The sequence below is a fragment of the Marmota marmota genome, unplaced genomic scaffold (genome assembly GCF_001458135.2).
Source record: "Marmota marmota marmota unplaced genomic scaffold, marMar, whole genome shotgun sequence".
NCBI classification, from domain to species: Eukaryota; Metazoa; Chordata; class Mammalia; order Rodentia; family Sciuridae; genus Marmota; species Marmota marmota.
Window position 1 is genome coordinate 28,164,502 of NW_026000240.1, and position 12,052 is coordinate 28,176,553.

A 12,052-nucleotide genomic window follows, 5' to 3' on the forward strand; every position below is an offset into this window, starting at 1 on the left:
GAATCCATCCACCCCAACCACCCTATGAGAAGTCTGCAGAACACAACACCCCACCAGAGCCTATACTCTGCCAGGGAGCCAGAGTTGGGTCTTGGACCTCTGTGGAGCTGTTCTTATTTGGAGATTGCTACCACTTGAGGTGGTGATGAACACAGTCAGTTGCCTTTTAACTAAGTCAACTTGAATGATCTTCCAGTCTGATCCAGGTACCTCCTTCCCCATCTGCCAATCTTTTGGTGACCTCAAGAATTCCCCTCAACCACTGTTCCTGCCCCTAGCCTCATTGATGCCTTGGACAATATAAAACCTCAGGCTGCTTTTGAAAAGGACCTTGTGTTTTCTAGATGAACTTCAAGGCACAAGGAATGCAGTCATCACCCTGGCAGGAATCTTCAGGCCGCCTCTAGTACTGAGTGTCCTTGGAGAAGGCTGGATGGTGTCTGTCTGCTGCGGATCCCCGGTCACAGTTGAGCCTTGCCCTCACTTCTCTAGCTAGGGACCTAATCATGCCCTCAGACAGTTGGTTCCACAGCCATTATTTTTTTTTTTCCTAAAATGATGAGGAAACTCCCAGGCTAACCCACAAAAGCCTTCTTAGAACAAAATGCAGCTGTCAAAAGTCTTGCTGTTTAAATGGATTCTTTGTAGATTCTCTCCCTCCTGCCCTGTGACTCACTAATTCTGGCCCCCAATATCCTGGAGTCCTATTCCTCAATCCTCACTGCTTTCTCTGTTTTTTTTTTTTTTTAAACAAGTATTTGGCCAGAACTTTGGGTTCTCACTTGCTGTCAATTCTCCCAGGTGATCTCAGCAAGAGCCTGGTGACCTGGTTATGCACGGAGTGTTGAAGAAGTAGGGCCCGCATGGGGAAGTGGGACAAAGCATGTAATTTTAGTTGTATGGGAACTTATTTGTCACCTCTGAGCTTCTGTGATCTCCAGGTGATGGAATAAATGTGTGCTCTGTAGATTCATTAATTCTCTACCCCTCTATTCATCATTCCTTTCTTCAAATGTTGGGGGGTGCAGGGAGAGCCCAGGGAGGTGGGTCTCAGCCTTAGGGCTTCCCCACATGAGTCATCTCCATTCCCATAACTCCTGACCCAGGATTATTAATTAAGCATCTTCCACCTGTACCTTTGTGATACCCACCCTCCTAACTCTTGGTGGTCCCCTCTGTGAGTCACACCCTAGGCTGTACAGCACTGCTAGAGATTCCATCTTCTTAGCTTGGTTCTGAGCTCCATAGGCCCCTGGGCACTGTGCAGAGTATATTTTTAAGAAAGGATCACAGTTGTATTTCTAGAGGAGGTGACAGCATGTGTAACTAAACCCAGGAGGACTGGAGTCCCAATGCTGGTGAGCATTCTCCCCAGGGAGCTCATTTGGAGATGAGGGGAGGAGTTCCCTGGATTCACCTGAGCAGAGACACCTCTCTAGGAGACCACAGGGCCCCATCAGCCTCTCCCAATACTTCATTCCTGAGTGCGAGCTTTAATTCCCATCCTTCTGGGTATCTTGAGAACCTCAATGACTATCATTTCCTGAGTCAGGGCTTTGTATCTAATTTCACAAATTTTCAGAAAGGTAGGACAGTGTGGTGCATTGTTTCTCAAAGCCTGGTCCGTGGACCAGCAGTAGCATCAGCACTACCCTGGCCACTTGTGAGAAGTGTGAGTATTCAGGTTCCACTCCAGACCTGCTGAACCAGAATCCCAAAGGTGGGGCCTGTGATCTGTGTTTGAACAATCCCCGCAGGTGATGCCAATGCACACTCCAGTGTGAGACCCATTGTGGTTAAAAGCAGAGGGTCAAATGCCAAGTCCAAATCCTCACTCTACCACTGTGTGATCTGAGAAGAGTCTATCCCTCAGTTTCCTAATCTGAAAACTGGGGACAATAAAGCATCTTCTGCTCCCTCATATGCTTGTGTAGGAGGTGAGCTCAGACATACAAGGCACTTGAAAAAAAAGCTGGCACAGAAAGCCTTCTTAGGAATATTAACAAAGTGGGTGTTGTTTTCCTATAATACAGATGAGGCGACTGAGGCTCAGAGGCTCAAGTGCCTCAGAACTAATGAGGTGAGTACTCACTCACTAGTGACATATGCCATTCCCCTCTTCTGACCCCTCATGCTTTTCTCTTGTTCACTTTGGCTTATCTTTCTCTCTCCTTTCTGGGATCTTATGGTGACACCAATCCAGAGCACTTAATATGATCTTCACCTTGACCCTGTTTTGTCTACAGCCAGAAGATGAGGCAGCCTTGGTGGAGGTATGGTAAGGATTTGGGGTTAAAGATGCTACCTGAGGAAATTGGCGACAAATTAAAACCCATTCCCATGGAAAATTGGGAGTAGGTTAGCCAAACCATTTGCCTAGGCTTATACGACATTTCACGGATTGAGGTCTTTAGGGTAATTGGAACATTGTGCATGGAATTGGTAAGCTATTAATAAGAGGAAGTTTTTTCTTCTACCTGCCTGACTGGACTGAAACCCTTTGCAGCCACATGCAAATCTGTGGAGAGGAGCTCTGCCTACCTTCTCCAGACCTGCAAGGGTCAAGCTCCCACCTGGGTTGGAGAAGAACCCCTAAGCCTGTGAGCCTCTTTGAAGTTGCTTCTGGCTATTGCAACATGTGTCTGGTGACCTCAGAGCCTTCCAAATCAGAGTTATCTAGGAGTAGGGCAAAGGCCCGACTCTGCCTTAAATATAAACTAAATAAGCTACTTGGGGACCATAACTCCTATTACAACTTCAGTCTCCCCACCTGCCTGTCCAGGGCTGCATCACAAGCAAGCAGTCTAAAATCATATTAAGGCTTTTATGAAACTGGCCTGGATGTGAATTCTCAAATGCAGCGTGTAAACAGAAACCAGGTCTGATCCTGTATCATGAGTGACTGAGTTTGTATGTCAGTCACTTCTCACCCTCTTATTTGAGGCATCAGAACCTCATTTTTCTCCAGTTCTTCCTTTGGGTCACATCGGTGCCAGGGAGTCTGACATATTCCAGTTCTTGGGAGTCAGAAGGCCAGGGTTGCGTTCCCTCTCTTCCGTGTTACAGAAGAAGAATGGTGATTAAGGATGCTCCAGCAATGTGGGGACCACCCACTGGATTCCAAGGACACACACACACACTCTGACACCATTCTACGTAAACCCAGACATGCTTCTGCTCTTTTTAATTAGACAGATAAAATTAGCAAGGAGATTAAGGTAAAAGGAGAAATTAAAAATATTTAAATGTTAGGTGGAATTTACAAAAGTGAATTGAACAATGAGGTACAATAAGGAATGTAAAGAGAAACACAGACACGATCGAAACATTCCTCTGATCCACACGGCTTACGCCAGTCCACAGGTAAGGCAAGAGGACTTCTCCCTTACCACCTCTCCAATTGCAGATTCCAGGGACATGGAAGAACATTCTCCAGAAACACTTTCCTTCTCCTTTTCTACAGATGTTATCAAGAATAATCAATCAGTCAGTATCATTCTAGAATTACCCACACTGCATCCAGTTCAAACCATTCACCTGTTTCCTCTCTGAATTTGCAAACACCTTGAGTGTTTTTCTCCTTTTGTTTTATTTTATTTCATTTCCCCCCACCCCTCTTCTTCTTCCCATTGAGCCAAGAGGCCACTGGGCCAACCAGAAAGCCAAACCCACAACATATTCCAGCCCCTGTGGATCTCCCAAGGGGATGAAGGCTTCCCAGTACTTTTTTCTTGTTTGCATTTATTACGAACAAGCACAGTCATTTTATAACGTAGACGTACATGGGTGTGCTCTTGCACACGGAAACAGGTTTTTTTCTATTTTTTCCCCAATTTGTGGTTTCTTTTTCCTTTTTGCAGAAAATGCAAACAAAAGAAAAACAAGGTTTTTCAATTGAAGGTACATCTCTTCTTCAATATGAAGACATTAATTGAATTGGTTGGATCCCCATGCAGTGGTCAGCAAAGTCCTTTGGCAACTGACAGAACAACGTCTGGAGACTCAGGAGCTGGGTTCTGTTTGAAGAAACTTCCCTACACGAGTCATGAGCAAAGGGAAATGGATGTGGGGGAGGGAGGGGTTCTCGGGGAGGAGCACGAAAGGAGAAAAGAAAAGAACGTCATTGGTGAGGAAGAAAAATGGAGCGCGGCTTCTGTTTCTTCCCTCCACCTCCTTCCCTTCTTCCTCTTAGACCTTTACCTCCAGCCCACGGAGGAGGGTGGGAGCCAAGTTCACCCTTGTTCTCCGAAGCATACTGTTTGGTCTCCACTTCTGTTAAGCATCACTTTTCTATGTTTTTTTTTTTATTATGATATATTTGGTTTCCCATGGCATCTGAAACCCACTTCCGTCACTGAGAAGGTTTGCCTATTAACAACAGGTCTGGTTGATTCTTCACTGATGGTAACGAAACTCTCAGCTGAGAAGCCCGATCTTTCCAGAACATTCCACAGTGGTCCATCTCTAGTTCCCCCTTGACCCTGGTCCTTTTCCTTCCTCTCCTCCCCCAAGAAAACAAGAGTTCTCATGCCATTGCCGTTGGCGACTGACTCATCTGGACCCTCATAGAATGGATGCTGTTCAGGATCTTCTTCTGATGGCCTGCCAAGGTCACCCCTATTCTCAGGAGGTCTCTGGGAGGGAGAAAAGACAAAAAGAAGTCACTTTACTATTAGAGCAATTTTTCACAGATCAAAACTTATCACCAGAGGCATGCTCCTAAAAATAGTCCGGGTAGACAAGTACAGTGTTTCAAATGCAAGAAGCCTAAATTACCCAAGTTTTCTGACAAACTTCCAATTAGTTATTTTCTTGGTTCATCTTGCTTTTTCCATGCATTCCCTTGAATGCCCCACTCTGTTCAGACGATCTGAAAGTGCCAGGCATCTTACTCATTCTGAGGATCTGTTCCCTCACCTGTGGGTTCTGGAGCAGCTCTTTGGCCCTGGGGTGGACTGAGATTTTCCTCTGCTATTCCTTTTAACACCTTCAGTGCATACTCTATGGGGCTTCAGTGATTCTGTGGAGCTTTCTGCTTAAATTAGTGAACACCCACTGAGATTGGAAAGATGTAGGGCTTGCTTGGTCTTCTGATGTTTTCCCCTGAGTTTCCCATTTCTGACACTGTTTGAATTTTAATGTCATGCATTTTTAAGAAGGGTGATCTCAAAATAACTTTAAAATATCTGCCCAAGCAGGCATCCAAAGAAAATGGCTAGGATAAGGGTTTGGATTGGATTCATCTTTGAACGGTGAGTTCATGGGCTGAAATTGACCTTGGGGAGACCCATACATCTTTCCTTAGTTATTAACAAGAATATGTAACTACTTTAGTGCATTCTAGAGGTCATATACTATCTCACCTAAACCTACAAGGGAGCATTTTATAAAAATGGACTACTTCACAATAATAATGATAATTTATTAATATTAATTAATAAATAATAATAATTTAGCAACCATCTCTTATGTGCATTCTATGGGCAGGTAATGGGCCAAAAGCTTTGCAGGTGCTATCCATTTATTTCCCACCACACAACAATCAGGTGAGCACTATTATTACCTTCACACTCACGTACAAGGCAAGTAGTGTTCAGAGAAGTTAAGTAGCATACCCAGGGTCACACAGAAGGTAAGCAGTGACAGAATCAGAATTCAAATACAAGATAGCCTCACTCTCAGCATTCCAACAGAACTCCTCTCCAAACTTTTCTAAGTTCCTAACTGCTTTTCCCCAAAACTCCACCCATCCCAGCAGAGCTGATGACATCATGCCCTGTGCACTCTGAAGACCCCGGGCTAGATTTCTGTCCACAACACCTTAGTTCTCCTACCCCACCTCCTCAGCTGGTCCTCAATCCCCCAAGGCTGCAGCTGGTGGAGACAAATTACCTGCGGTCTTTTTAGCAAATATTCTGCAGAAGCATGCTTGAACTTTGAATTAACAAATTGCCCCACGATCTATTTTATTGAGTTTTTAATTTTCTCTTTCCATCTTTTCTCAAGGAACACACCGAATGGCGTATGGACATGTGAATAGCAAATGGGTTTGTTGTACTTTGAACGGAATGCCTTCATTTTCCGTTTGACTTTCCTTGTTCTTTTGCATGAGATGACTCCCACGCTGGGGAGCTGCTTCACTGGATTCCTTCACATTGTGGAGAGAGCACATGATATGATGGGCAGATCCCAGGGAGGAAGCAGGAGCAGCCTACCTTGCTGAACACCCTCTTCCCTCCCTGAACCCAGGCCCTCTGATCAGCTAGGAGCATCTATTCTAGCTCTGCAGGATGCAGAGGCTAGTTTTCCACTGGTGAGTGCTTTTGAACTTTATTCTGTCTGTTTCACAATCATTCATAATGGCAGAGATTGCCTTTTTTAGGCAATCACCAAGAATGAACCTTTTAAAATATACATATTCTGACGTTTAGTGGATTCGGGGCTCGATGCACATTCAAACCATCTCCCTGGAGAAAGCAGCGGCTCTGTCATTTCTGACAAGAATAAACCTCATGGAGGTGGAGTCAGGACTCCAGGAAGGTTGACTCAAAGCCGTCAGGGTGTCAGCAAGCTGTCTCTCCCCCAGGGCTCAACTGCTGGGTTGATCTCCACCCCTCTCTCCTGGGACCCCGGAGTTGGCCTGGCCAGGAAGGAATACCAGAACCCAGCACGGTGCTTGATGAATAACACGATTGATTAGTGTCAACTGAATGACAGACTGATGGGTCTTCTACCATATGGGTTACAGGCCACCAGAGCCCACCCTGGTGCCACAAGTGCACACTGTAGTCCAGGCAGCCTGCGAGGTCCCTCTGGGGTGTGTATGTTGGGGAAAGGAGTCAACTTTCTGGTTAGGATTATCTGAGTTTCTATGAATGCAGAAGGCAGAATCTGACCCTTGCCAACTTCAATCCAGTGTTTCTCCCACTTTGCTGCATATCAGAATCACCTGGGAAGCTTTAAAATGTCCTGATGCTCAGGTCTCACAATATACCAATTAATCAGAAATCCGGGAGTAGGAACCGGGCATCAGCATTTTTTTTTTTGTGAAGAGTCCCAGGGGATTTTAGCATCCAGTAAATATGGGAATCAAGGTGTCCCTGGGGTGGGGATGGGCGGCAGGGTATCGAATGGGCAGCCATCAAAGCAGGCTTGGGCCCTGGCTTTGTCACACATAAGCACCAGTACCACGTCATTTCAGAACCTGCTGAATGGAAGGAGTGGAACTAGGTACTATTTCCCAAACTGCAGTTCTATAAAAACCTGTCCCTCAAAAATATGGTTCCATGGTATTTAATAATTTTAAATGGCTTTCTTTATTTCAGGATTTCTCATGGCCTTTATAATGCTAATAAGAGCCGTGAATCTCCAAGAGGGTGATAAAGTGAGCAGTATTTCCCAAATTTATTTGACCGTGGGACCTTTTTTTCCAAGGAGAACCCATTAACATTTCCCATGACTGGTGCTCCTTGGAACATTCTTGGGGAAACGATGGACCACATGGATCTTTAAGACCCTTTCTGGTTCTCATTTGATTTGAATAATTTTATTTTGTGTATTCCTCCAAAGCCCTGTGGGAGCAACAGACTGGTAAATAATGCGAGGGGGATGGGCATGCATGCTTATTTATAAGCATCATTTAAGCATGAGGACGGGCTCCCTACGCAGCCCTAGATTGTTGCTGAATCAGTGCAAAGCCTTTTCGGCTATGTTGTTTAAAGTGCTGGCTGGCTGTGTTCTTTCCATCTGGATGCTCTCTTTGATGGGCTGAGTTTATAAACTTAAATGGGGGAGAGACTCGGTGATTAGGCAAATGACATATGGCCGGCGCTCTGACTTTGAAGAACTCAGGATAGATAGATCCCCATCCATCCCTAGCCCCCAGCCATGTCCCCCTCCATCTTTCTCAGGTGCTCTCCTTGGGCCTGCTTCTATACAGAGAAGGAGCTGGGAATGCGGCCAGAAATAGGGCTCGCATCATCTGCAGTAGTGGGGAAGGGGCTTTGACCCCCCACCTGTGGGCTGGACAGAGGGGATTCATGTGACTTACTCTGATGTCATCTGTGTGACCAGCTGGAGGGAGGTGAAGCCGGCGGTGAGGAAGCTGTCCCTGTACTGGACCATTTTGATGGCACTGAGCCAGTCGTCCACGGTGGTGAAGGCCGTGAAGTCTGGGATGGAGCGGTCAAGCAGGGGCTGGGAAGGCCTGGCAAGACAGAGAGGTGCAGGTGATCCCATGGCTGCAGAGATGTGTGGGCAGAGGTTTATTCTGGGTTGATGGCAGACTGATGGCCCTACCTTCTTTCCAGAACCCTAGATTGGCATCACCTCCCAAACTGAGTGGCCAGTGCCTTGTCCCTGGGCACTGTTGCTGGGCAGTCATCAGACAGGAAGATTGGCACAACATTTGGTTGAAGGGAAGGGAAGCCCTCCACCCACCCCAGCTCCTTTATCAACGGAGAAGTAATAGCTTTACATTTGAAGATGTGGTCCTTTGAGTGGCATGTCAACGTTCCTAAGACCTCCCCAAATCTATCAGTAACTATAGAAATCTATATTTCCATCTGGTGTCACCCTCGGCCACTGGAAGAAAACAATAGAACCAAGTGACCCACCACTGACCTTCTCTGGAACATTCTTAAGGCAGACATGCAGGTACCCAAACGAGAAACCAGGGTGCCATCTTGACATCATTCCAACTCCACATCCAATCTCCCACCCACTCCTTCACCAAGGCACAAAGACTTTACCTCCTAGATCTTCCAAATTCATCCACTCCTTCCATAGCCATTGCCTTGACTGAAAACAAGGGTGATCCTTGAAATGTTCTCTTAGGTTCACACTGCAGCCAGAGGCTTTTTTCAAAATGCAGATAGGATTGTCCCCAAAACCCTCACCTTGACCCTGACACATGTCAGTCCCAAAATAGGGGCTCATAAGATCAAGCCAACATCTTAGCATGGCCCAAAGGTTCTAAATGGACTTGCCCTTGCTCACCTTGCCAGCCTCAGCCCCACCCAATTTTCTCCCCACTGCACTCCTAGCAGTTGACACTGACCTTGGTCTTCTGCACTTGGGCCTCTGCAACTGCTTTACCCTTGTACCTCTATTCCCATCTCTCCTTCCACCCAGTTAATTCCTCTTGGCCTTCATCTCTCAGCTGAGATAACATTCATCAGGAAAGCCACTCTCTAGCAGTAGAAGGTGTATGCTCTCTGTGCCCTGTGCAACTGCCCCAGCAGCCACCGAGGTCTCAGTTTTGCGTTTCTTTTCATGATTAATGTCTATGCTCCTAAATGATTTTAGATTCCATGAGGGCAGAGACCATGTCTGTCTTGCTCATTGGATAGGACCAGCCCTGGGCACAGTGTTTGGAGTATAGCCACAGGATAAATTTTGGTTGCAACAATAAATTAGCAAATGAGTTAACAATGCAAAGGTAGCTGAATAACGCACAGCGGACAGAAGCTGGCGGCTGTTCTGGGCATTCATTCGTAACAGACCAAATTGTTTTGTATTTCTTTGTCCCACAGCAATCAGGGCCTTTGCCTGCCAATAGGTTGGCCAAGATTCCAAGTCTGTAGCTCCACCTGCCCAGAGGACTGGTGTGGTTAATGGAAAGGTACTTCTGGAAACAGGATCTCCCAGAGGTAGGGCACTGTATCAATCTGATCAGATAATGGCTCACCTGCTCTAGAGCCCAGTGCCGAGCCCATTGGAAACCAACAGAAGGTAGAGACCCAGCCAGGTCTCTCCACATCTGCCTCCAGCCCATGCTGGAAAGACGAAAGAGGAGAAGTCTTGGAACTTCTGTCACTGGTGGATAAGCTCTGCTACCCCATTATTTTTTTATTTGTTCATTTTAGTTATACTGACAGTAGAGTGTATTTTGACATGTCAAACATGCATGGAGTATAGCTTCCCGTTCTTGTGGCTGTACATAATGTGGAGTTACACTGGTTGTGTATTCATATATGAACATAGCAAAGTGATGACTGATTCATTCTACTGTCTTTTGCATAATCATCTCCTCCTTTCTCCCCTGTCCAATCTGGTGACCCTCCATTCCTCTCTACCCCCAGCCTGTTGTGAGTCAGCATCCATATATCAGAGAGGACATTCAGCCTTTGGGATTAGCTTATTTGAGTTAGCATGATTTAGATTTTATTTTCCAGTTCCATCCATTTACTGGCAAATGCATGATTTCCTTCTTCTTTATGGCTGAGTAATTTTCTGTTGTGTGTGTGTGCGTGTGTGTGTGTGTGTGTGTGTATGTACCACCCAATCTTAACAGAACAAAATTCTGCCAGCTAAGTTCCACCCTTCAACCATGAATCTATCAGCAACTAGGAGTCACCCTGTCACCCTGTTTCATTAGACTCACACAGCGGTGATGGTTGCCACAGTCTTGAGACTTGCCGGATTCCGGATCATCTTGTCCAGGGTGTTGACGATTTCCGCAAAACGGGGCCGGCTATTACGGTCCTTCTGCCAACAGTCCAGCATGAGCTGGTGCAGAGCAGCTGGGCAGTCCATGGGAGGGGGCAGCCGGTAGTCCTGCTCGATGGCATTGATGACCTGCAGTGGCACACGGGAACAGGTGTGACTTGGGGATGCGTTCACAAGTGTGGAGCCTCCCTAACCAGGCTGGCACAGGTGCCGTTGTTTGTGACCACATATCTTCCACCATATGGATTTCCTGTGCTCTTCATACCTACCCCCCACACTGTGGGCTCCCAGAGAGCAAGGATCACATCTTATTGCCCTTTAGTCTGCTGGATCCAGTCCCCAGTGCCGGTCCTGACAGACCTCTGTAAATTCTTGTTGGAGAGAGAGCCAGGAAACTGGCTGCCTCTCTTCTCTCAAGAAGACACAGGGCCCTATTTTTGTGTTTTTCATCCCATACCTCTTAATTCCAGATTCATTTAAATCAATGATGCCTGCTCTGTGCTTTTTGTATTAAAAAAAAAATTGTGAATGACCCGAGTATTAAACCCATGAAACCCACAATGGGATGGAAAGGTAGATATGATGCAGGGGTGGCTTTCAAGGGGTGTTACAAAAAATCAATCTATTAAAATGGAAATAAGCTCACATTGTAATATTAGGCAAAAGAGCAGGCTCTATAACCACAGGTATGGTGTTCTCTTGCTTTTATTAAAAGTAAAACCAAAACAAAACCCAACAGTTATACACATGGATAGAAAAGCTCTTGGGAGAATGTAAAGCATGGTGTTAATGGGGGTTGTCTCTGGGCAGGTGGAAACATAAATGTTCTTTATGTTTTTCATTTTGCTTGTTTGTATTTTTTATTGTCTATAATAATCATTCATTGATTTTTATATTAAAATAAACAGCTAAAGCTCCTTAAATTACAAAGGAAATAATTTGGAGTTCAGGTATTTGCTGGTGTTTTTACCTCTACCTAAAAAAAAAAGACCAAAAAAATCAGATTCATTTGAACAGATTATTCTTTTTGTTAATGTCATAAATTGGTCAAACAGTGAATATTTCCAATCAGGTTGTATTTTTATAATTTCTGTGTGAGTATATAGCACAGGAGATGGGGCAGGAGTTAATATAACCTGAAGTTATTAGAGATAATCAAGGTGTATTATTTTTTTTCTATTCAATATGGTGAAAAACAAGCACACAAACCACACTAAGATTATCACTATATAAAAAGGCCAGTAACTGGGAACATTTGCTTTTGAACAATATATTGCACTGACAAATTTTTATCTCCTCTGAACTATTGTCAATCAAATTCCCTGCTATCCTCTTAGGAGACAATTCTAACCCCATTTTCCCCGTGAGAAAATGAAGGTAGAAGCACTGAAGTAATTTGCCCAGGGCACACAGATAGCAAGAGGTAGGGCTGGAAATAAAGCACAGGGGTACCTCATTTTAAGTTTTGAGGACTCCAAAGGCCACTTTTCCTAGGCCTCTCGGGGGCTGCTGTCATCTCAGCCTAGAGATGGGTCCCTAGAGCTGTCCCATGTTTTCAAGTAATCTCTGAGAAAGAGCAGCCCAACATCATCCCCATCAACCT

The 12,052-nt window shown here is 45.3% G+C and overlaps 1 protein-coding gene across 1 annotated transcript in view; it reads right to left on the reverse strand.

Moving 5' to 3' along the window:
* Positions 1-3,153: 3,153 nt before the first annotated feature.
* Ephb1 (EPH receptor B1) overlaps positions 3,154-12,052 on the reverse strand; it is a 425,502-nt gene continuing 416,603 nt past the window's right edge. Inside the window, exons 14-16 of the mRNA XM_048794387.1 lie at positions 10,385-10,578; positions 8,051-8,206; positions 3,154-4,634 (exon numbers count right to left, since the gene is read on the reverse strand). Coding sequence (XP_048650344.1) covers positions 4,526-4,634; positions 8,051-8,206; positions 10,385-10,578 — 459 coding nt within the window. The 3' untranslated portion in view covers positions 3,154-4,525. The remainder of the gene's footprint in view (positions 4,635-8,050; positions 8,207-10,384; positions 10,579-12,052) is intronic.